This window comes from Convolutriloba macropyga, unplaced genomic scaffold (assembly GCF_964194025.1).
Source record: "Convolutriloba macropyga unplaced genomic scaffold, txConMacr16.3 SCAFFOLD_1261, whole genome shotgun sequence".
Taxonomy (NCBI): domain Eukaryota; kingdom Metazoa; phylum Xenacoelomorpha; order Acoela; family Convolutidae; genus Convolutriloba; species Convolutriloba macropyga.
The window spans coordinates 1,865-26,279 of NW_027449379.1; the positions used below are offsets into that span (position 1 = coordinate 1,865).

A 24,415-nucleotide genomic window follows, 5' to 3' on the forward strand; every position below is an offset into this window, starting at 1 on the left:
GACGTCTTATAGGAAGTCTTCGCTGGGTCTTCACTGCCATCAAAAATTTAGCTCACATTTTCGTGAATCGAGCTAGCAGAACATTACGAACCTCAACAGTAGCCTGAAAAAGCCGCAACAGTTGGCACCCGCAAGGAACATGGAACCGAGAGTCTATCTGGACTGTCGCAGTCCGAAAGTCACCGCAAAAACTGTTGTTCCATATCACTCAACTAGAGCAATTTTGAACTATTTGGCATTAGTTTCATTAAATTATCAGTTTATCTGCTTTCCGCTTCTGTTTTTCAATCTCTTATGAGTGTGTCTACTGCTGAAAGTTGTTTCAACTTTAAATGGTACCAGAAGTCGAAGAAAATGATTAAAAATTAGACAAATTTTTCCACAGCAGAAAGTTTCAGTTTTGACGCAACCACGAGACAAAATTTGGTACATATTTTGTCAAATACGAGTAAACATAAGTTAGGGGTCATCACTGATCCGAAAAAAGACGCCGTACGAACGGATCAAGTTGAATGCAAGAAACGGGTCAAATTATTGAATGCGAGAAGTTTTCTCAAAAAATGTTTCCATGTAGCTGCTCGGTTTTTATCCCCAAGAAATTAACAACAAATTTAACCCCACAAAAGTTGCTTCCCAGTTTTCGCTTGGGGAAAATAAAACACAACAAAGTCTAATTTGAGCAAATTATACAGTCGATATTGTTTAAAGTCAACAGATTTTTACAGACTTATGATAAATTTTGTCAGTGCGAAACAAACAACATTGTAGAACGATCATGATCGCAACGATATGAGTATAACTGGCGTTTAAGACCAGCTTCTTGATTTTACTACTGTAAGATTTACTCTCCAAATTAATTTGACATCGATAAATTTTGATGAAACTGGCCCTGCATACGCGCTCAGTTTTAATTTACCTATCGAAGAAATTAAATAAAATTTTTGATTGACCTCAATAACGGTTTTTCAAACAAAAATTGCCATTTTGGTAATTGCAGTACTAAAATCCAATTAAAATGATAGTTAACTGAAGATTATTTGAAAAAATAGTTTTCTTCAAAATTTCATGATTTATAATAGTAAACATATTTAATTGTAATATGATTTTTTGTTAAAAATTGGCTACGCGTAGTGCATACATCAAGATACACTCGCATGTTTTAAAATAGTATATAGATAATAGGCCACGTGACACACTATACGACAGATGCAGTTAGATTAGAGGTCAAACAAGTACAGTTAAGATATCAGCTGCAACTCAAGGTCAACAGAGTTCATTCATAGCCACAAATGTTCGAGTACAATATATAAACATACGTAAGCACCCCTAGTGTACATATAAACAATTTCGAGCATGAAATAGTCCTGATCGAGAACATCCAAGTTTTTAGGTTTAAGACCACACACACGGACCGATTTTGTAGATTTTTCACAATTTAGTCATACAGAATAACTTATGTTTCTATGCTTGGAGTAAAAGACCAGAATCAGAGTTCAATTATTAATTTCAGAGTCTGGTCATAATAAATAGACTTGAAATTTCATGATTCATTGTTGGTGTATAATTCTACTATGATTCGGGTTCGGGTTCATGTTTTGAAGCCGTGACAACCACTATTGCAAACTTATCTGATTTTTTTGTGCAAAACTATTTTTGTTTTTTTTTGCTTCGATCTTCTCAACTCGGGACTTATAAAATACTCAGTATATATACTAATGCACTATACGTATAATTATAGACTCGAAAACATTTCAGTTGTTTGTTATTTAAAAGAGAGAGTGTGTTGGTGTGTTGGCGTGTGTGGCGTGGATTTAAAAATACAGAAAGAGACCAAAAACCTTAAGAGGACAGCAGCTGGCGCATTCGAAGCACAGGACATTGTAAAGGAGGCATATTGTTAATAGAGAGAGTCACGTGACCATACGAGCTGCTATTGTTTATATGCGCTACTAAATTATTCCGTCGCAAAGTAGTCGCACACTTAGGACCACCGTTGGGGCTCGAATCTTTGGAACTTTCCGAACTTTTCCCTTTAGTTTAAATGCATATATTCATCAAGCGGTTTTTTTTCGAATCTAATCAAAAACAAGTATCAAACGTTAACAAACCAATGCGCGTTTTTTAAACCGTTTCGAGTTATTAAGAGGTGGGACTATAGGCACCACAAATTATATCTATCGTTATAAGGGTGTAACATGGATAGTTACAAACGGTCAGTTTCCACTGCTGGGAGGGGGGGGGGGGGGGGGTTGGTGGTGGGCGTCTTCGGATGTTGGAGTCGCCAAAATTGGTCAAAACCAAAAAAAAAACAAAAATGATCGGAATTGCAGATGCAATAAACGCGTGATTTGTGCCCCACGGGTGATCCTACAACTATGCCCAAATTGCGACGAAATTCTTACCCAAATATCGCCCTGGAACAAAATTGAACTGGAATTAGAAGGATTTAGCTTTGGCATAGGATGTTTTGCCAGCAACAGAACCGCAGCACAGAACGGATGACCTGTACAAAAAAGAGCAGGACAGACGAACACAGAGACAAGCCAAGGATCCGCTCGCTTTCCACATTAAGCATTGCGTTATAAGCACAGGCATATGCTACTAACTTTCCATGTGCGATCTCTTCAGCCCCCCCCCCCCCCCCCCTCAAGCTTTGTGGGTGCATATTAACTGCAACCCCAAAGTGCACACGCCTTATTTTAATTAATTATTCACTATATAATGGCACGTGCTCTGTAACTAACTGGTGAGAGGGGGAGGGGAGGGGGAGGGGGAGGGGGAGGGGGTGCCTAACGCACAAGGTGGGGGTACAAACTGACAAGATCTCAATGTGATACTATCCTTCACCGTCCAGAATGTTTTTTTTTTCATTTTGAGGAGAGTGGTAAGGTATAAGGGCAAAAAGTTTTGCAATACTTCTATCACTGGGAAATTTTGGACCGATCTTCCCAAAATTCAGTCCCATGATTGTAGAATTCTATATCAAAACGGAAAATTTTTTTCTCATAACTTTTGCTGAGTGCTTGAATTATTATCGACAAAAAAGTTTTTCAGTTGCCCTATTCCTGTCACGTTTATGCCAAAAATGCGCAAAAGCATTTTGATCATTAATTATCGAAAGTAATAATATAATTGTAGGCAGTTTTTTCTGACATCCCGATCCACAAAATTTGTGACGCCAACTCATATTTTCTTTCTAATTGTAGTTTTTTTGTAGTTTGCGCCACATTTTGGTGCATGTACACATTTTATTTCAACTTCCGTGAGGAAAGAATTTTTAATCAAACGTGAACTCATTAATTTTACAAAAACCAACAACCTATGCCAGCGTAACTCGAATTGCCTCCAAACGTACGTTGATAAATAGGTCTTTTATGGGCCTTGGGAAAGAAAATATTCATCTCATCAATTATGGATGCAATATAATTCATTCATTCATTCCTCCTATTCATTCACAACGAAGCGAGCAAGCGACCTGTAGAGAGATGAAAGACATGGACAGAGAGGAGGAAAAATACCCCTGGTGAAATCTGACCTCAGTAACCTCGAAAGCGGGTAAAATATTGCCTACAAGTACTACCTAACCTCTTATGTACATGTGTCTTGTAGTAAGAATATTATCATTATCCAGTTTTAATTACAGGCCATTGTATTTGTCAAAGTGAGCCACGAAAGTTAATTAAAAAGTTAGCCATGCGTGCATGAACACACCTGTAAATATACAAATAATTTCGACAAAGCAATCATGCTCAGACAGTTATCCTACACAAATTTTCTGTATCGTAACTTTTTAGTTATAATTTGCTACGTTTTGCATAAAATTTGTAAGAGACAAATTGATGAATTATATTTTTAGATTTTTTCCAGACGTTAACAAGGAATAATCCGAGATGTAATCTACAACAAAATCAAGAAGGATAAAATCAACAAACAAACAAATCTAGATTAATTACTTTTTCACTAGCCACACTTTTACTTAGTCAAAACGGGGTCATATAAGAGCAATAATTGCAAGATAATTTGTAAAAAAAACATATCTAGTATTTCAAAAGTTGCCGCTTATAGTCAGAAATTTTACAAGAATCAACAAACAAGATAACGAAGCCAATGACTTCAGCTTAGAAACTAAAACTAAAATTGCAAAATATTCGAATTTGAACTATTATTCGGACAAATCTAGCTGTTAGTTTCAAAATTACAGTTTGTGATGTTAGTTTTTCCCAAATTGTGCGGGACAGAGCAACAATTAATCTACCCAAATTCATTTCGTATCTCTGTCTGTGTGAACAACTCTAGTGTATAGAGTGCAACGAGTATGCGCTGGGCGCTCTGCTATTGGTTGGATTAATTGATAGATTTGATTGGCTGATGTTACGGAGTGTAGGTAACTAACTTCTACAGGCTGGAAATTGCCGCCCGATTCATCTGAGCTAACAGCTGGCACAATCTGCAGAACATCACCAAGTCCCCTCTTACTCAAATATATTAGCCAATCACATTCAAGTCACAATTACCAATCACGTCACTCTTCTTCATTTTCTTGACTAGCCTTGATAAGATCTAATCATGATCATATCAAGCTGTTCCAAAGAATTTTGGATCAACAAGATCTTGGTGAGGAATTTTAAGTTTTGCACGAATTATCAAGATCTTGTACAAGGCAGGGTGTATCATCGTTTCTTTGGGCACTAATATTAATGTAAATAATATCAAAAGTGTTCCTTTTAACGTTCATCAATTCAACATGCAAAGTTTACAACTAGAGCCCCAAACGAGGGCTTAAATTATAATGGCCTGAAAATAATGGAATACGGCATTGCTTTTCAAACAATCCTTGCTTTTTTACATTTTTGTCATAACCAGTTCATATTGTCGTTTTGATGGGTTAAAACAATTAGTTTTGCTCTAATAAAAGCCAATTCGATTATTGTGTGAAAGGGAGGTTTATGTGCAAACAATTATTGGTCAAATTGTCCGCGACAATAATTTATTTACCATCAAGACTTCAATGACAAAAAACTCGAAACTCGTCCATTATATATTATATTTCTGTTCAGAAAATTTTAACACAATCATAAGCAAATAAATTTAATATATTTTGTGTTTGTGGATAGTGCAACCGTGCAACTGCTGTTTTCTCTTTTTCGTCAGTTAACCGGAAATTTGTACAACATATCAATCTTAGAAGTTAATTTATTCATTTTCTCACCAGAAAGATGATTTATTTGAGCGGATCAGATTTTTTTAAAAAAAGATGTAAGCTCTAGCCTGAGGCTGAGCAAAACAGGTTGCAAACCACAATCTATACAAAATTATGAGAACTTTCTCAATTATCATCACTGCATTTGGTTCAATTTCACCAGATGCAACATGCATAATGGTTATGACAAGTAATTTTCATAAAAAAAAAAACAAATATGATTTTTTGTTTTGAAATTTCTCGAAATTGCTGAAAATTTTTCCTGCAAAATACGGTTTGAAAACAACGCAGTAAAAAAGACTTCTGATTGTCTTCTTGAGATTTTGAAGAGTGTTTTTTTGTGAAACATAAATGAGAGAGGGGCTGCATCCCAGAAACTGGCTAAGAAAACGCAAAAGCAAAAAGTTAATTATTGACATTGGCCTCATTCTCTGCTCTAATATCAAAACCTGTATATCCTCTGGTCTGAGCAACTCACACAGCCAATATTTACACATTTTCTCAAACGCTCAAATTTGAAGCAATTTTTTTCCATCCAAAACATTGTTAAAAAAATTGGTGCAAAAATTTAAGGTTTCAAAAAATTCTTGTAAAAATTTCAATAACCTTGAAAAATAATAAAAATTTAGAGTTAAACACTGCAAACAATAGCATAGTGTAAACAGATCAAGTACTCTAGAGAACAAAATGTTGTAAGAATCAAGTAAGAAAAGATGATGTCATGTACAAAATATCTTGACATTGCAGAAGCAACATTCTTGCTGCAGAGCAGCTATGGGACTGGTACTTCAATAAAGAGACTTTTTGCTTTTCTTCTAACTGAGAGACAACAAAGAGCAAAAAAACCATAACTTTCACTTTAGAGATATTCAGAGCACTTTTTGTTAAACATTTACTTGAGTTGTACTTATGCAGCATATCCAGAAAATTTAAAAAATGTAGACTTTATCAACTGTTTATAAAACTTTCAAAATGTATATACAAGATTGGTACAACTCAGATTTGAGAAAAATTAAGAGCTGAATGCAAAAAAATAAAACTGGCAATTTTTAGTGGTTTTCAAAAAAGATGTGAACGAACAGCAAACAGAGACTGAAAATGTTGGCAATTTCTGGAAAACCTTGAAAAAAGCAACTCCAGTCATGTCTGTTGTCTATAGGAAAAATGGCAAATCCAGAGCTGGTGTGAAACTAAAAAAAACAAAAAACAAAAATTCCGCAAAGCTCAAGACAATTTTTTATAATAAACAAAATAACAGCAGAAAATACGAATAATAAACATTGTTCGTAAGTTCTGCCAAAAAGTAGAGCCAAATATGATGTAAAAAAACTGCAGTAAAGAGTTCGCGCTTCGTTGCTGAACATATCTTGTTTCAGCTTTTTGACAGCGTATTCAATTACAGGTTCACTTTTACCGCAAGTTTTGTTTTTGTGAAAAAAATTTTGCTTCCTGTAGGCAGAGAAAAAGTAGCTCAATTTCAGTCTGCATTTTTTTCAGTCTCGAATGATCATACAATTTTCAATTGTATTTCAGAATTCCCTTGCGTTACCAGAAACGCTTAAAAAATCATTTTCTTTAGTATAAGCTAAACAGCATCACAAAAGATGCCAGTTGTGTATCATCTTTTCAATTCTACATTTTGTTTGATATAATTGCATAGACGAAGTGTGGAGAGGACATTTGCTCCTAAAGGTTCCTCTTGTATAGGAGAATTTTGGACAAACACAAGAAAAATTTGAGGGTTTGAGCATCTATTTTGAAGTCAATCTGAAAAATCACACTTCAATTCCAATACTTTTAATGCTGCCTATTCATTCAGAGTCAGCGGGCTCAATTAGATCCAAGTCTCTTTGTCTGATAATGATCGAATTAGATCATTTTCTCTGGAGGGCTTTACTGCCCTAAAAAATTGGTTTTTCTCGCTCCCCCTCTTTGGACTGAAAACGCAATATGTATAGATCGGATCGGATGAACAGAAGTTCAACTTATCGTTTGCCTGAATACTTTTTTAATTGTTCACAATATTTAAGCGCCTTCTTTCTTTGTTCAGGAAACAAATTTTTTTAAAAATTATTTTACTATTTGAGCAAAAATTTTGGAAGAATATAGCATGACAGAAATGCAAGTAGAGCTCAAATCTCTATAAAAAAAGTTTTGTCAATCACAAGAACAAAGACGCCAGTACTAGTGAATTAGAGCTAGTAAAACGAATAGAGGGGTCTACCAAATCAGAGAAAGTTAGTGAACAGCAAAACAATCAGTTCTGCGCAAAGTAATAATACATTTTGCTTTTAAAAAGACTTTCACGTTTGCCAGAAACCAAGAAATGCTCTCTGACATAGCAAAACCAAATTTCAGATTTCTATATGTTTACTTCAAACCACATAGAAAGAGGATTAACGCCTTCTTTTGCTGCTTTTCCAATAGTCCAAAAACAAAAAGCACATTCGTGATCACGTAGAAATTAGTAATCTACAACACAAAGATAATCCAAGTGAAAAAAATATAGAATACCAAGGAAAAGATGTGTCTACTTTTAAGTCAAAAGGCACGAAAAACAAACAATTGGCCCCAGAGTTGAGATTCGAGCTACCGATAGTAGAAGGTAGGATATCAGGTGCCTCCAAAAACAACGCATGACTAGAGTCGTTCATTTTTTTTGGAGATGTCGGACCGAATTACAATTAGTGCCGCAACAGAATTAATTTAAGTGGGCAGAAGGTCATCAGCGATAAAAAAGAAGTTTGGAAGTCAAGGACTCTCTGCCGAATATGAGATTTTTTGAGAAAGTGAACGAGAAAAACTTCGCTTCAATTGTCTTTTTTTATTACGGAAAAATTTTTGAAGGCTCTGTATGAAACAATTTTTGTTTTGCTTATAACCTCGCGATAAACTTTTATCAAGTCACAGAAAACATTTATGACCGAGGTTCCCTGCTCAAATCAATTGCATAAGCGAGACAAACATTAGTTGAACCATTTCAAAAAAAGCATTGTTCTAACGGAGGGGTTAACAAAATTTCCACATAAACACAATCAGGATGAAGTTTCTCGTTTTCATCTAAACTGATTTGGAACAATACTTTGATTTATTAACAATTTTTTTTGAAAAAACCGCGAGGTATCTTTTCAGCGAAGAATTTCTAAGAAAATTTTATATCAGCCGTTGCATTGCTGGACAGTTTTCTCTAAAATAGGTTTCTTCTGCACTCAAAATGCTATATGTAAATTGTTCCCAAAGAGGTACAAAATTCAAAATGGCACGTTTTTTTGAGATTTTGAATAAAAATAATCTTCTTTACTGAAACTGTAATTCAAGGCCATAATTTATAATTTGAAAACAAGGTAAAAACGGGATTTTAAAAACAAAAAACTTTTACTACTTCTTTAGATGCAAACCTCTAATTCTTCTCATAAAGCAAAAAATTGACTGACATTTTTCTTATCGGTATTTTTGCCTTTTCCACATATTACAACGTTCAAAAATCCATTGCATCAGAAGGAGGCAATGAAAATTTTCAATAAAATGATTTATAATCACACCTGAAGGCTAATTTGTTTATAAAGTTGAAATAGAAATAATTTAAGCCGAGAGTTGCCTTGACGCCATCAAACAATTTTTAAAGTTTTTGCCGTCCTTTGGAAGAAGAGAACAATATGTTTCCAGCTGCTGAAGTTGCTTCTTGTTGCACTGATATTTAAGCAAATTAACAGATAACAGTATTAACCACCAGTATTCTTAAAATTGCTCCTTAAAACAAGAAAATTTTTTAATTGAAGCTATTAATTGAAAAGAAACTATATCAAAACTTATTGTTCTTTCCTGTCAAAGTAAAAACCTGTTAACTATCCAATCCTCAAATTTTTTTCGACTTTTAAAGTGAACTATCATCCCCACTTCACAAGCGATGTGAAAAGTGCAATAAAAAATCCATTCAAAAAATTAGCGTATAAAAATGTAGTTGATAGTTGAGAGGGTGGTAGTTGAGAGGGTGATAGATAGAGTTAGGTAGTTTTGTCAACATAGTTTGCTGGGTGAAGATTCCATCGGTAAACCAATTGAACTATTCTTCATTATAAAAAAGTCCAGAAACATCTAAGCTCATTTACTTTTCGTATCTCCAGGGTACTTTAAAACCCATATTCGAAAACGGAGACGTAACCTTTCAACTATAGCGAGTTTTTGTTAGACCGATGAAATATACCCAAAAAAGAAACGTTTCCGCAAAAGTTAAGCAAACTTAAACTTCAAAAATAAGCATCACTTAAAAACATTTGATTGAGAAGTCTATTATAAAAAAATTGAGCGTGATATCATGTGCAAAAAAAACAGAATCATAAACACCAGTTTAGCACAGAAGAGTTTCTTCCGCACTTTTTTTTTCTCAAAATTCTCCACTACCCTTCCACTGGATAAATATGAAATTAACTGAAACTCTCCTTCCGCAGAAAAGAAAAGGAATGAACTAAAACAAAAACCGAGCAGCAAAAAATGAAATTTAAAATTTTCAATAAAAATTTTTGAGATTGCAACTCCGAAAGACAAAATCTCGGCAGAGCATTGTTTTGCCATTTGTTTCGAGCTAACGCCATACCAAGAGGTAGACAAACGATCAAAATAAAACCCACTTGGAAAACGACGTTAAAACGAACGAAAAACTTTCAAAATCTTTCATTATTTGGGGAAAATATTCTCAAACAAATATGACATTTTTAAGCAGCCTTGAGATATTGCCTTTTTTTCAACCAGTAGCTATAAACATGCAGCAAAATTGACACGTAAAACAAAAACAGAAAACGCAAAGGAGCAAAGGAAAGAAACTGTTTGAAAACAAAACAAAATTGGCATTACATACAGCACAATTCACACAAAGCAAAACAACAATTAAAGAAAAATTGGAACCGACCAAAATTGAAAGTTCATCACAGCACCGAGAACACCTAGCTGCAATCTTCTGTTTCTTTTAGAGTTAGAGTAAAACCTTGACAAAAACCACGGGAAAAAAGGTGGTCAGGGAGCAAATTGACCGGAAAAACAGTAATCCCTGCTTCTATAAGTCAGATAAATGGATGAAAAATTGAAAAAAAAACTTTCAAGCAAGCAATTACTTGTTAAAATTCACACACCGTTTGTTAATTTAAAAAACAAATTTGATTGGATATATTGCGTCATCCTATGAGCTATTTTTTCCAAAACAGCCGCACAAGTCAAAAGTCACAGATAAAATAGCATAAACTTTTCGGATCTTTTCCGTTTGTGCCCCCCCAGCTTAGTGGGCGCATATTATTTGCAACCCCCAGACGCACGTGCAATATTTTTACATAATGATTTACTATGTAATGGCACGTTCTCTGTAACTGGGGGGCGCATAACGCACTGGGGGGGGCACAAACGGAAAATATCCAACTTTTCTTTCCCGCTTCGCGTCATTTCTTTCTCTCAACAAAAAAATCTTGCTTTCACGTGCGTTATTTGAATTTAATTCCACAGACAATTATTTCACCAATAAAAAAACAAAGGTCGTCATAACACCACTTTGAGAAGTCGAAACAAAAGATCGCCATAACACGCCTTCGATAGGACGAAAAATTATACGGCAATTACTCATCTCTGTTTGCAGAAAAAAATTGCAGAAAACCACTATAGCTCTTCGAGTCGAACTGTTAGGCTAGGACTTTCAAGAGTGTACGCCCCCCCCCCCCCCGCCCTCTGTTTCCTATCACTTCCGAATCTTCAGGTAAACATTAATTACGTATTCTGGTATTACTTGCTATAATATCATTATATCCCTTAAAATTTCATGAGACTATTTGCATATATTGACTCCGATCATAAAAATGATTTTTTTCTTTTTTTGGTTTATTCTGAATTATCCTTGAACCCTTTCGAGAATCATTTTGTACCAAACTTGGCATCGAGTGATTGATGCTTTTTAAATCTTGCGGTATTTTATGCCAGGCAGTTTTCTCCACAGCTAATACTCATTTTGTCGCAGATCAGTTTTAGAGTTATATCAATTGCTGGATCTATTCTGTTTCGCCCCCCCCCCCCCCCCCCCCCCAGTGTTTTTTATGACCCCCAGTTACAAATTAGTGTTTTTTTATGACCCCCAGTTACAAATTATATGTTATATAGCCCGTTACTATGTAAGAAAATAACACGTGCGCCTGGGGGTCATAAAAGATTTATGCTCACTAAGCTGGGGGGCCGAAACAGAATAGATTCCAATTGCTTTTGATTTAGTTCTCATTTTGGTTCAATTGTGAACCGATTTTTGGATCTGGTCTGCTATATATAGAACCCGATGACAATACAACAACACAATATGATTCAATTATACAAAGTGAGGGGGGGGGGGGTTCAATATTTTAGACTCAATAAACTGGGGGCAAGTCTTTAAGCGGAAAGGTCTTTTTTTTCGGAGTAACTTTATAATTTTTAAAAATTTTTTTGTAGCTCCACTATTTTTTGCGTTGCTCGAATGAAAAAATATTTGGTTATTCTTGATGGAATCAATGTTTAAAAAGGGAGCTCGAAGGATGAAGATAACATGCATGATGTTGTATGCTTCAAAAACAGTGTGTGTTTGGTACAGCTGTGACTGAAGGCTGATTAGTCCCGCTGCGATTTTAACTTAAGCAATCTTCGCAAATTGAATGAGCCGCTGTTAATGGGTGAAGGGGTTGAACGCTGATGGCTTAATTTGCCACTCAGTGGGAGGGATAATAGTACGCAGAGGGTGGAATGGGGGCGGATAGGCGGGGGGGGGGGAGTGGGTTTATTTGCTTTGTATTATTGCGGCATATGATGTATAGCTTAATATCATCAGTTTTTGGAGTAACTGAATTCTGTGTGACTAGTTTGCCGCTTTTCAAATTAGCGTAACATTTAGAAGGAATACACCTGATGAGAAATTATGGTAACTGAGCACACGATCCGGAGGGGAGGGGGGTGGGTGGGCTGTTGTTCAAGTGTTAATCTAGATGTAAAGATATCAAATGCCTCCTGATGAAGAATATTTGGGCTTTCCCATTATGGACCGTCACGAAGTTATAGCTTCCCATTATGACATACGTACGGTAAATATGGGCAGCGGAAAGAGTGGGGGGGGGGTAACTATAACTTATATGCCTACTGTGTGCATGTGGGGGGAGGGGGGGGCTATAATGGGAAAGATCCGAATATCTAATTGAGAGTTGATTTGAAATAGTGTCTTTTCTATATTTGGTCTAATATCTGCATGCTATCTAAACATCTACCACATCAAAGCTCAGTAAATACGAAAACGGTACAAATGCTACTAAAATAGCAACAAAAATACAAACACTGCATTGCATTTATCAACAGCTCATATCGATTTATTCAAAAAAATATACTTATATGTGCAATTTTTGCAAATCTGTTCCTGACTTGATTTTGCATTTCGAATTGAACAAAATAGTTGCATTTGTTTTCAAATGGCGGATATTTCGACAGATGATTTCTTTACTAGCCTGAAATCGTGATCGCTATTTTGGAAGGAGTTATTGACGCCTGAAAAAAGTCGGAAAAGTTGGTGAGAAATTTAGTTTTCTTTCAAAATTTCTGGTTTTTAATCTATGACAAACATGTCACGCGAATAATATTAGCGCGCAAAAGAAATCTTCACCTAAGATCATCCCTTTTAAAATATATTTATAATTTTAACAATGCTGGCTAAAATTGGCGGGTTTCATTTCGGAAATTCTCGATTTCCCAATTTTGGTTTGAACAAAAAAACTGATTAAGTTTTAGTTTCAGAAAAAAGTGAAATGTTTATTTTTAATAGCTTAGTGGCACGTTTGAAGTCCGTTTTCAGACGTGCTGTTAATAAACACCACTCATCTGTCATTGCTATATCTCATAACCAGACATGAAAAATGAAATATTTCAAAGTAGAAAGGAAGCAGCAGATGTTGTTTTCACTTTGATCAAACATTTTAAACATAGATTTAATTGTCAATAAATTACTTTTAAAGTATAAATACTTTAGTTTTCATACGAGGTCAAAAATGATTTGTATGAGTTCTTAGTATTCATACAAATATCATACATGAAATCTTTGAAATCATACAGGAAGCACACACAAAATTGAACGCCAAAAATGTGTATGATTTTCATATTCGGTAAAAATTAGCAAAAAAGGTCTTACAAATCATACAAGGAGGTCATATATGGTGCATAAAACATTAACTGATGCCAAAAAATCCGGTAGAGTGTAGTCAGAGCATTTGAACTTAATATATCGTAAGTGCGGTACACATTTGGCTAATTGGATGCAGTAAAACAATAACGTTCGATTTTATACGTAGCTATTACCTGATTTAAATTTAGAAGCATATTTGTGTGTGTTTCTAATAACTGATTAAATATAAGTATAAGATGGCCTCAGAGAATATGATAACGAACATATAGAAATGACTTATTCTTTTATCTGGTACCCAACTTTACAATAGGTATTGCGTTACAGGGTGTTTTTGCCGATCACAAAATGATGCCGCAAAATCAAATAGTGATACCTCATCGATAAAAATGAAACCAGAATTTGAAGGAAACGAAGATATAAGATTCTTGGTAGTCATGCAGGGATCATAAATGATTTTTTTAGTTTCATACTCCGATCGTACTAAGAATTGAGGTATGGACAGTATGAAATCATGTTTGATCCTTGTATGAAATCACAGAAATTTTAACGCGGGGTGGTTTAAAGACGTTTAATGGTGAAATAGTTCCCTTGCATCTCTCAAATTTATAGTGTTTTTTTCTCGATAGTGGTTTTTTGTTCACATTCGGCAATATTACATTGATTTTCACTGTTTTTTCAATTTTCGGATTGGATTTTTTTTCTAAATGGTTTTCCCAATCCATTCATAGTTCATTTTAGGTCTAATTTTTAGTTAGAATCAATTTTATTTCTCGCTAGTGGTTTTTTTCGTAATCGGCATTTTGACGTTGATTTTCTATTTGTTTTTTGTTTTTTTATCTGTTTTTTTTAGAAATGATTTTCTTAATTCACTCATAGTCCATTCCAGGTCTAGTTTTTTTGTTTAGTTAATGAAATTTCTTTGAATTGTACGTCAGGACTTGTCCTGCTATGTTTTTTTGTAAATCAAGCGGAACGATCTCACTTTTAATCTCTGCAGCTATATTTTGTTAATACAAAACTATATAACTGATCTAAATTCAGACAAATCGATATGAGCGGTTTGATAAACCCAATCATGGAAGAGCTTAAACTTAAACTATGAAGAATTGTTCATTCGTTCACATAGCATAAAGTTGCACAAGATCAAAACATAAACAAAGTAATAAACTCTCTCTCAGGACACATATATGAACAGACTAGACTTGCTGACTGACTCTGTTTACTGAACAGTACGCTAAAAGGTACGTTTTCTTCCGTGATAATGTTGTTTATTTTTATCTGAAACTGTTTGTGTTTGTTTGTTTTAAAGTAGTGTGTGTGGGTGTTTGTGTCTTACCGTGGCCGTGTCTCCGCCGAACACCAAAAAGGTGCTCGTCTACAAAATGGTCAGAGCCCAATTCACAGTTATTACAATGCCCATCATTTATAACCAGCAGTTTGTGACTTAATCTATAGCTACACAAAATGCTATCTGTTGCCTTCTCTCGCGACCAACAATATCCATCCATCGGATTATCTCTGATGTTTTTTGATGAAAAATTGGCGTTAAATATTTTTTTTGATATTGAACAAATAAATAAATTTCCAAATCAATCAATTTTGAATTCGATTATAGAAATGAAAGGAAAAATTCTGGGATACAGGGATCAAAGGAAACAGTTAACATATAACAACTATTCTATTTTTCTTTCGGAAAAAAATTCATTTTTCAAATTTTTTGAATGCACACAGAATCGTCTTGCGAAAAGTCTTATAGCATTGTGAAGTGTATGATCAAATTCAGATTTTTTCGCAGATTATCTTATAACAGATGGAGTATGTTAGAATTACAGGCAAGAATCGCTACCAAATTTGTATATTTGCTTACCCGCTTTGAACGCCAAAAGAAGCTTAGTAATCATACGTTGATCATATATGTTTCATATTAATCATACAAAGATCATATATGAGCCTTCAGCCACAAAAAGATCATACACCATTCTTAATAACCATAAATTGATCATATATGACTGTTACTAACCATTGCGAGATCATACTAGGAAATTTTGTATGTCTTATATGGAACATTATGTTATGTTTATATGATTACTAAGATTGTTCATCCCGGGTATCTGGTCTTTTAATTGAGCCAATTTTCTATCTTTATATAGTTCCAACCTTCGTGGATTTAACTTATACCAGTGTGGACTTTACTTACGTATACCATCGATGACTTAAACTGCATACCATCGTATTTTTTACTCACATGCCATCGTGGACTTTACTTCCATATCACGGTGGATTTGGTTTGTCTTGGACCTAGCTTATCTACGCTCATGGACTTAAATTACACTCCCTCATTGACTAAAAAAGTTACCATCATTCAAGAAGTTAAGGCTATATTAATCAACTACAAATTCGGTAGCGCTCTTTTTGAAAAACTTCATAAAATTCCTTCAATTAGTAGAAAGTTGTTACGATGAGCAGCGTTACATGAAGCTGAAAACAATCAACTGTTACAGCTGCTTTAGCGAAATTTATGGTTTCCACATTAATCTATATCTATATACATAAATATAAACAATTAATCGTTATAGTCATTCCCATAAATTTGCGACGCTATCGAACATTTCAAGTTCAAAATATGTTGTCAAAATATGTTCAAGGTCATTTCAAGGTCAAAATATGTTCAAAAAAACTTGCGATCAGCACTTCTTTTTGTTGATTTGCGCGACTGGAGTTTTTGGAGAGTTCTCTTGCATTGCAACTTTATAGTAATAACTACATAGCTGTACATATACCTTGTTGAGTCCTCAACTTTACGAAAACAACTTTTTTGAGCCCGAACTAGAAAAACGTGCTGGTTTCTGTTGGCATTGAAAGATAAACTAATTTTTAGTTAATATATTAGTTCAGTCAGATTTTAATTTGGCATTTTTTAATATAAAATGACAAACTTCCTGAACAAAAATACTAGGCATTACAGAGAGTTACATTTTTGATCATGATCGAGTGTAAATGAATGATTTGACACAGCATGTACGGTCTCCGCTATTTTTACGATCATCAAATATTACATGCTCAACTTTGTGGTTCACTGGAATTGGTTCAGTAGGATAAAATGACAAGTGAAATCAAGAAAATGCATTGAAGAAAAAATTATCCAAAAAGTCGCAAAATTGAAACACTGTTGCCTTCTTTTGCTCAGAAAATTCCTCAAGGAATACATGTGTCTTCAACTACTCGCAAAATTCTACAAAAAATGACGCTTTAGGGCAGTTTCTTACCAACTATGTTCGCTTTAATTGCTCCTTATTTAGCATGTTATCAGCGCGTAATAATAGTGACTAGTGCTAGTTTGTGTACTCGTTGTTTAGTTTGTATTGTTAATTTTCCTCAGTTCAAGTTTTAGGTACTCTAATTAAACAGATTTGCTTGAAGGTAATTTTTTTAAATTTGAAAGCTATCGCTAATTTAAAGCAACTAGTAAAAGATCGAAATTCAAAGACAGATGTTATGAGAAAGAAGTTTCTCAGAACATATGCTTAGCAAAAATGCCCTAGAGCGATTTCTTTCTTTTAATGTAAAAATTGGTTGCTTGTTTGCATGTTGACTTGTGTGATGAAAAAGAGATACCAAGAGGTGTCCCGTACCAAACTCCGAGTACTGTAATCAGTACTCCGAGTACTGTAATCCGAGTACTGTAAATCAGTACTGGGCAATTGTAAATGCAAGTCTCCGATGTAAAATATTTTGCTCGCTTTCTCGCTTGAGATTTTTTGCTTTCAAGCGTATATTAACGGTGCAAAAGACAATTTTCAACAGTAACGGTGGCGAAGAAAGGAAGAAAAACGTCTAAGGAGTAGGAGATTGTGGATTCGGTCCCGTTTGGAACTTTATTTTTGCACTTGACTCAAGTCTGTCCTTTGTAAAATTAGACTGAACGCAATTCTGACAAGTCAAAAAAGTGACATGAATCAGTCTATGGTTCAGTAATGACGAGGAATTGCATTTATACTGGCCCAGTACTGAAACGCACTTGGAGTTTGGCACGGAATATTGATACAGCTAAAACCATTTTTTATCGGTTGAATTGTCACTGATCATTTTGATTGCGATACACTTGCTTCGAAGTCATTTTATGGAACATTTTTTTGGAACGACATGGCTGAAAATCTTTGAACAAGTTTATCCCTCGATGTTATCAATTTTTAATCAGCTCGGATTGTCTGCTTTTAATAAATGACTTCTGGAGTAAAAAAATATAGATTTCAAGAACCATTAAATTTTGTATGAATTCTGACATCTCTTTTAAATTTTTTGCAAGGCGGAGAGATGAATAGGAAAAGTTGAGGTCTCAAACGGGATATGAAAAATAAGCTTTTAACGTTTCTAAACATTTAAACCAATATCGCTATGAGTTTCTAGACTTTCTAATACATGAAGCAAATCGATACATATTTAATCGCAGTTTAAAGCTAAGGGGGTCCTTCAGATCAAATTTAATGTTCATAATTAATCAGTTTGCAGTTAATCAGTTTTAATTTTTTTCTGTTAGTGCCACAGAATTGTAATAAAATCTTTTGAGAAAAAAATGGTTCAAGCTGGCGAGTCTGGTAGAGTCAAATTATGCTGCCATTTTCAAAGGTAAAAGTGAGAATATTGTCATGAGTAGTTATTTTTTCCCTAAATTTTCACAAATTGTTTTTGCAATTACTGTTAAACAAGCTACGATTATTTTGAAAGTGACCTTCTTTATCGGTTGAACGAGGGTAATAAGTATAACAAGCCGGATATGATTTTATCATTGGTAGATGCTTGGGTTTTCTACGGATAATATCAATTGGTAGCGTGAATCTTAATTTGCAAGATTAATCAAAACATCCAAGAATCCTGCAAGAATCATGCTAGAATTTTGCAAGAGTTAAGTCTGGGCCAAATTCTGAGTGAACGAAGAAAAAGAAGGCCTATAATAATATGGTATTGTTTTAATTGGACAGGTGTCGCATCCCCAATCTATAAAAAAATATTCAGTCGTGGGCGAAAACCTTGCAACAACTAAAAGGTATGTATCGTAGTATTATTTGTGTAGTTGAATACCATAAAAGGGCATTATTGTACCAGATGTCTACTCAGTGTTATTTAACTAGCTGTGCTTCTTTAATATGATTCCAGTTTCACAAACAAACCAAAACAACCCGATCAAGTTAGATTACTTCCCGTGTCGAGTTATTACCAGAAAAAAGATGTAAGATTAGGGGGGTAAGCGGGAGAATTTTTTAGGCAATTCCCCTCAAAACTCCTACATCGTTTTTGGGGAAAATGGGATCGGTAATTCGACGCAAGAGAAAGGGGGGTAATGGGGGTAATAACAATCGGTTGTGCGTTAGAAATATGTCATACAACATAACTGGAACTAGAACGTACCGTCCCGTGCTGTTCGAAATCATTTGACCTCTTCGGAAAGCTGAACCTATTCCAGAATTATTTCTAAGAATAAGATTTTGCCAAAGAACAATCCTAAATTTTGGAAATAATAAAAAAATGGGCAGCTGAGAACAAGCCGTTGAGGCCTAATGGTGTTCCGCAGCGATTACGCACAAATCAAAATTATATGTATTTATCATAAAGAAAATAAATAAAAATTATTTACAAAAAAATAATTTTGATCAGGTTGTTTTGTTTTGTGTTTTGTGATTTGTTTACAGTAATACTACTGGAGCTATAGAAGCGCATTTGATAGTATGCATCACGTATGCATCAATACAATTTCATGTATGCGAATGGATATCACAAAGTTATTAATTGCAACCGGAAACTGTTTCCCTTTCCCCCGTGAACAAAATTTTTGTTTTCATCTTTATGTGTGAACAAACTAGTGCCTGAATTTACACTGATGAATGTGTGTATAGCCTAACAAGAGATGTGGCTGTCTACCATATTTATATATACAATGGTAACGCCTTAAGGTTTTCAACTTATCAATTAGGCTTTATCGATCAAGTGTTTAAAAATATTAATTGTGATGGTCGTATTACGTGGGGAAAAAGGAAACAGTTCTTGTAATCGGTATAACCTAAAAATGTAATTGTTACAAGCAAATAAAAGCAGTGAATATAAATAACAAAAGGGGGAAGAGAAACGGAAGACTCACGGCCTCGAAATCTGAGAAGGGACCCATGCTAGTCAGGACCATGTTCGATTCCACTAAGAGGGGTTCCGCTGAAACAAAAAAAAAACCAAGTACCAATTAGCTTTCTAAGCCACACCCAGGAATCGAGAAACCTTGATAAATCATAAAAGATTTTGACATCCTTAGTCAAAAACGAATGTTAATCTTACAAGATCATGGCGGGTTCTTGCAGAAAAAGGTAATCTTGCGAGATCTTGCGAAACAACTTTTTTTCTTGCAAGATCGAAGATGATGATTTGAATCTTACAAGATCTGGGAGATAACCCCAGTCGATTTCGAATGGTTATCTTGCAAGATTCTGGCAGATTCTGCCAGAATCTTGCAAGATTATGCATAATCTTGCAAGATTTCTGCCAGAATCTTGCAAGATAACCATTTTTCTGCCAGAATCTTGCAAGATAACCATTTTTCTGCCAGAATCTTGCAAGATAACCATTTTTCTGCCAAAATCTTGCAAGATAACCATTTTTCTGCCAAAATCTTGCAAGATAGCAATTTTTCTGCCAGAAACTTGCAAGATAGCAATTTTTCTGCCAGAATCTTACAAGATAATCATTTCTCTGTCAGAATCCTCTAATATATCCACTTTTTTGCACAAGATCCTACAAGATGAATTGATTAATGCGGGTAACTCTGACAGCAAGAGATTTGCGTGAAAGCTCTTCTAAAGTCCTTCGAAGCTCAAAAAATGCAAGCCGTGAATAATCATATCTTTTGGGCATTGACAAGAAAACTTAAGCGCAAGGAGCAGAATTAAATGAAAGGAGGCTGTTTAAGATGCAAAGAGGCAATTCGACAATTTGGGCATTGACAATTCATATTTCCAGATTCAAAATCTATTGAAATTTATTATTTTTCTTAAAAAACACGCAACTGATTCTTAAGTAAATTTCTGGTCAAAATGAAATGTGTTGCTTGAATTGGAGCCAATAAGAGGACAGCTCGACCGGAACGAACTTGCAAGAATCTTGCAAGATAACCATTTTTCTGGCAGATCTTGCAAGATAGACAGTTTTTGCAAGATTCTGGCAGAATCTTGCAAGATAACCATCTGGTCTCGACTGGGGAAGAAAGATAATCTTGCAAAATTTGAGGAGAAAAAATTGATCTTGCAAGATATGGGATGGCAACGTTTATCTAACAAGATCTGTTAAGACAACGTTTATCTTGCTTGATCCGGAAAAACAAAATTCTTTATACAAGATCTGGGAAGGCGATGTTTATCCTGCAAGATCTGTGAAACGAAAATTATTCTTGCAAGATCTGGGAGGACAAAGTTTATCTTGCAAGACAAAAATTATAATGGAAGATCTGGAGAAAAAACTTTCGTTTTCAACTCGAGATCTCTCGCAAAACTTGAGATATCTAGCCAAGAGCTTGATACACCAAGATGCCTGCTGAATCATGCTAACATCTCAATCAGATTTTTTCAAGGTATATAAAAAAACTTTTTTAACAGTACATGAGAAAACCTTGATAGCATTTTGTTTTGTTTTTTCCTCCCTGGCAATTTTTGTCAAATTTGAAGAAATTAGCTATCAGTAATATATTTCCCATATTGCAGTAGACTTTCCAAGTTGCTAAATTTTTTTGTCATCTTTTACTAGCTGCACTACTTAAAATCTTGAACAGGTTGACATGTCTTGCCACGTCATCGTTAATCTTTTTGGGATATTTGCCAGAATCTTCTTTCTTGACAGCAATGCAATAATAGTGCAAGTTCTTACACTTATTGCCGTTAAAAAAATCTTGGTTTTGGTTAATCCTAGCTTTGAAACTAAAAAGCGTGATTCAGATTCAAGTCTGTTTCTTCATTCCATGCCAAAGTGATATTTTCAGAATAAATGTAAAATTGTCAAGCTGAGTTTACCAATCACTGGTTACTACGCCTCTATACATGTCTACAATCATTGACCTTGTTTTTCTGGAAACGTTAACAAAATTGGAGATGGAAATACCGTTCGTTTTCTTTTAGTGTGCCAATTTGTTATAAATGTTCAATCCGTTCCAGTATTGTAAATATGTTAAACTTTGACCATATGTTAGCTGACAAGATGAAACAAGTCACTCCCACAAAGTTGTTCAAATTGAAATAATTGTTTAACTCAAGTTATCCATAAAAATTAACAGAAAAACTTAGTTTAATTTGCAGTTGTTCAATTTTCACAAAATTGTTATTTCATATGCTCTTCACGTTATGAATATTTTTTATAGGACCGAGCCCAACATAGATTCTCATAAGATCATTTTGTTAGGGCAAACTATATTTAAAAAGGTCCAGTAATTAAGTACCAGGTTTTGTGCAAAATCTGTGCGACAAAAGAGAACTAGTTTGTAAAAGTCAAGGTACCTAATTAATTTTTATTTGACTGAAGTCCCTTTAAATCTGCAGTTGAAACCAATTTTTTCCTGTAAATACAAAATTAAGTATCCAAAGGCTATTGAGCCTAAATGAAGCAAAAAAGCTCGGAAATATCCAATTGCACAGATTGTTCCGAACCCGCTCATCAACTTTTTGACTTATCAGCGTACCAAATGAGGAAGAGATAGAAAAGGTCCAAAAATTAATACGAAAAAAATGAGGTACGAGCAGAGAAGAGATATTTGTAAACGCAAACCACTCAATGGGATAGGTCATACCGCTTTAGAGAGCAGGTAAAAACTGTCATTAATCAGACTACGAGATAAGTGTATCGTAATAACATTTTTTAACAAAGTAAAAATAGCATCAGCTAAAAACTAAACCAAAAACAATTAAATTGTACATCCTCTTAAAAGATATGGGACCTGTACCTAATGAGACTAAACTAAATTCAACAAAAATGATTAAAAATACAAATAAAATCAAAATCATTAAAAACATTAGCTTTCGACTGAAATTAACGAATAAGTTTTCAACCTCCACAGGAAGTAATTTGGACCTGTTATATTTTCGAAAATGTCATACGACATTATGAACGACAAATACTGTCAAAACATTTTTTTTTAATTTATTTTTTGACAGAATACGGTGTCGGTGTCGTTAATATCAAAAACTATTCACTGAAAACATTATAAATATTCTATTGCGTCTTCCTCCATTGACAGCTTGTTGATTGCATTTTTCATTGACGTGGTAATGTGAAAAGAAAGCAAAACTAACCTCAAAAATTTGCAAAGATGCAAATATCACAAAATTTTTAATTAAACCTCGTAGTATCAAATCCATGCAAACTTTACCTAAAAGATATAAGCGCTATACTTTCTTTCACCGGAAAATTGATGCCACTTGTGTTTGCTGGGATAAAGTTACGAATTGACAAAATTGGGGAACAAATTAGGCGAGCAGGCAACGCTCAGAAATTAACTGATCTTATCTTAAAGCAAATTAAACTCACACAGACATGAGAGCAATTAGATTTCCAACAAAAGCGTTATATAGATTGACTTATACCACTCAAGGACTTAAGGAAACCAATAAGACCTTTGATTGTTGAGACTAAATCATAAGAATGCATAAAAAACAACAAGTGCAATTTGTTCAAAGTGTTCAAAGAAACACCAGAAGTTAATAAAGTTTTAACTTTAATGAAGACAAAAAACAAACCTTGATCTATTCTCTGAAAACATATGATTTGTTTATAGCTTCGTTTAAATATATATATGGTCTCTGGCTTATTGATTCTTGATATAAAATCACTTGGTCCTGAATTACTTTAAATAAAACACGCCCCCATTCAATCCGCATAAATTGCTAGTGTCAAAATCCTCGTTTAGACAAACATTAGCGTTGATTGTACTGAACTTGTACTATTAGGAATTAAAAAATCCCAATGTAAGCGAATAAATAAATTGGCGAAAAATTGAAATAAAAACCAAATGAAAAATTTTGACAAATTTTAATTTTTGGAACGCACTCATGGGAAGTGGAAGTGAAAGCAACGCTCTTCTAAATTTATTCAAATATTTACAACAGTTTACATACCAACTGTGCTTCCGGGAAAAATAATCAAGTTGGGCTTAATAAGAATATTCTGTGCATTTTTGATGGAGAAAATGAGTTTTGAAAAAGTTTAGCTTAAAAAGTCAAATCTAGCGTCAGCAGTTTAAAAAGAAATTAAGCTGATTAGACAAAAAATAAACAAGAAGTTTAACGAAAATGTGAACAAGAGCAACGGGAATCATCCGAGAGTTCACAAAATTTTAAACTTCGCTAGCTCTTTGGAAAAAATTTCAAATTTTGAATGTTATTTTCTAGACCAAACGAGCTTTCTAATGATACCATTAGAAAAATTTTTCATTATGTTTTCTACATTATTTCTACAATATTTCTACACTATAAAAGCTTTCTAATGATACCACTATCATCGCTCAGCGATTAAGGTACGACAGATAATACCGAAATCAAAATCACCCTATCCCTGTTTGCGGATAACACCACTAGAGTGGGCGAAAGCTGGGAGCTCGAGGAAGGAGTCCCAATAGAGAAGGATGTCATGGAAAGTTTTAAAGAAAGAAGCAATGAGGCAAAAGAGGAAAGGGCCCTCTTTTGGACATCTGAATTCGTTGAGATTAGGATGCTCGGATGTTGGTTGTGACATAAACAGGACGTAAAAAGTCGGTTATATGGAGCTGGAATGTTATGTGCAAAAAGTAAAGGTTAACTAAAGAAGAGTGAGCTACCAAAAAGAAAACGAGGACAAATTATTGAAACTTGCGTAGAACTGGCATTTTGTTTGATTGTGCAACACGCCCATGGTACTCATGAGAGATAAAAAAACCTACAATCTGGGTTAGATAACAGATACCGACATATCTGGAGCAACAAAGAAGGCCCCCACTGTTTCAAATGGAGAACGAGGAAGTAAATATGCAAGATTTTAGAAAAATACTTGGAGTA

The 24,415-nt window shown here is 34.4% G+C and overlaps 1 protein-coding gene across 4 annotated transcripts in view; it reads right to left on the bottom strand.

The window, feature by feature from the left end:
• Nucleotides 1-2,254: 2,254 nt before the first annotated feature.
• The window catches only part of LOC142354996 (uncharacterized), a 32,248-nt gene continuing 10,087 nt past the window's right edge, over nt 2,255-24,415 (bottom strand). For 2 of the 4 annotated variants that reach the window (XM_075407309.1, XM_075407310.1), the window contains exons 4-5: nt 19,498-19,565; nt 3,591-4,447 (exon numbers count right to left, since the gene is read on the bottom strand). In XM_075407309.1, the coding sequence (XP_075263424.1) occupies nt 4,262-4,447; nt 19,498-19,565 (254 nt within the window). In that variant the 3' untranslated portion in view covers nt 3,591-4,261. Of the gene's footprint in view, nt 2,415-3,590; nt 4,448-14,427; nt 14,740-19,497; nt 19,566-24,415 lie in introns of those variants that run through there. The other 2 variants (XM_075407311.1, XM_075407312.1) reach the window with 2 other exon arrangements.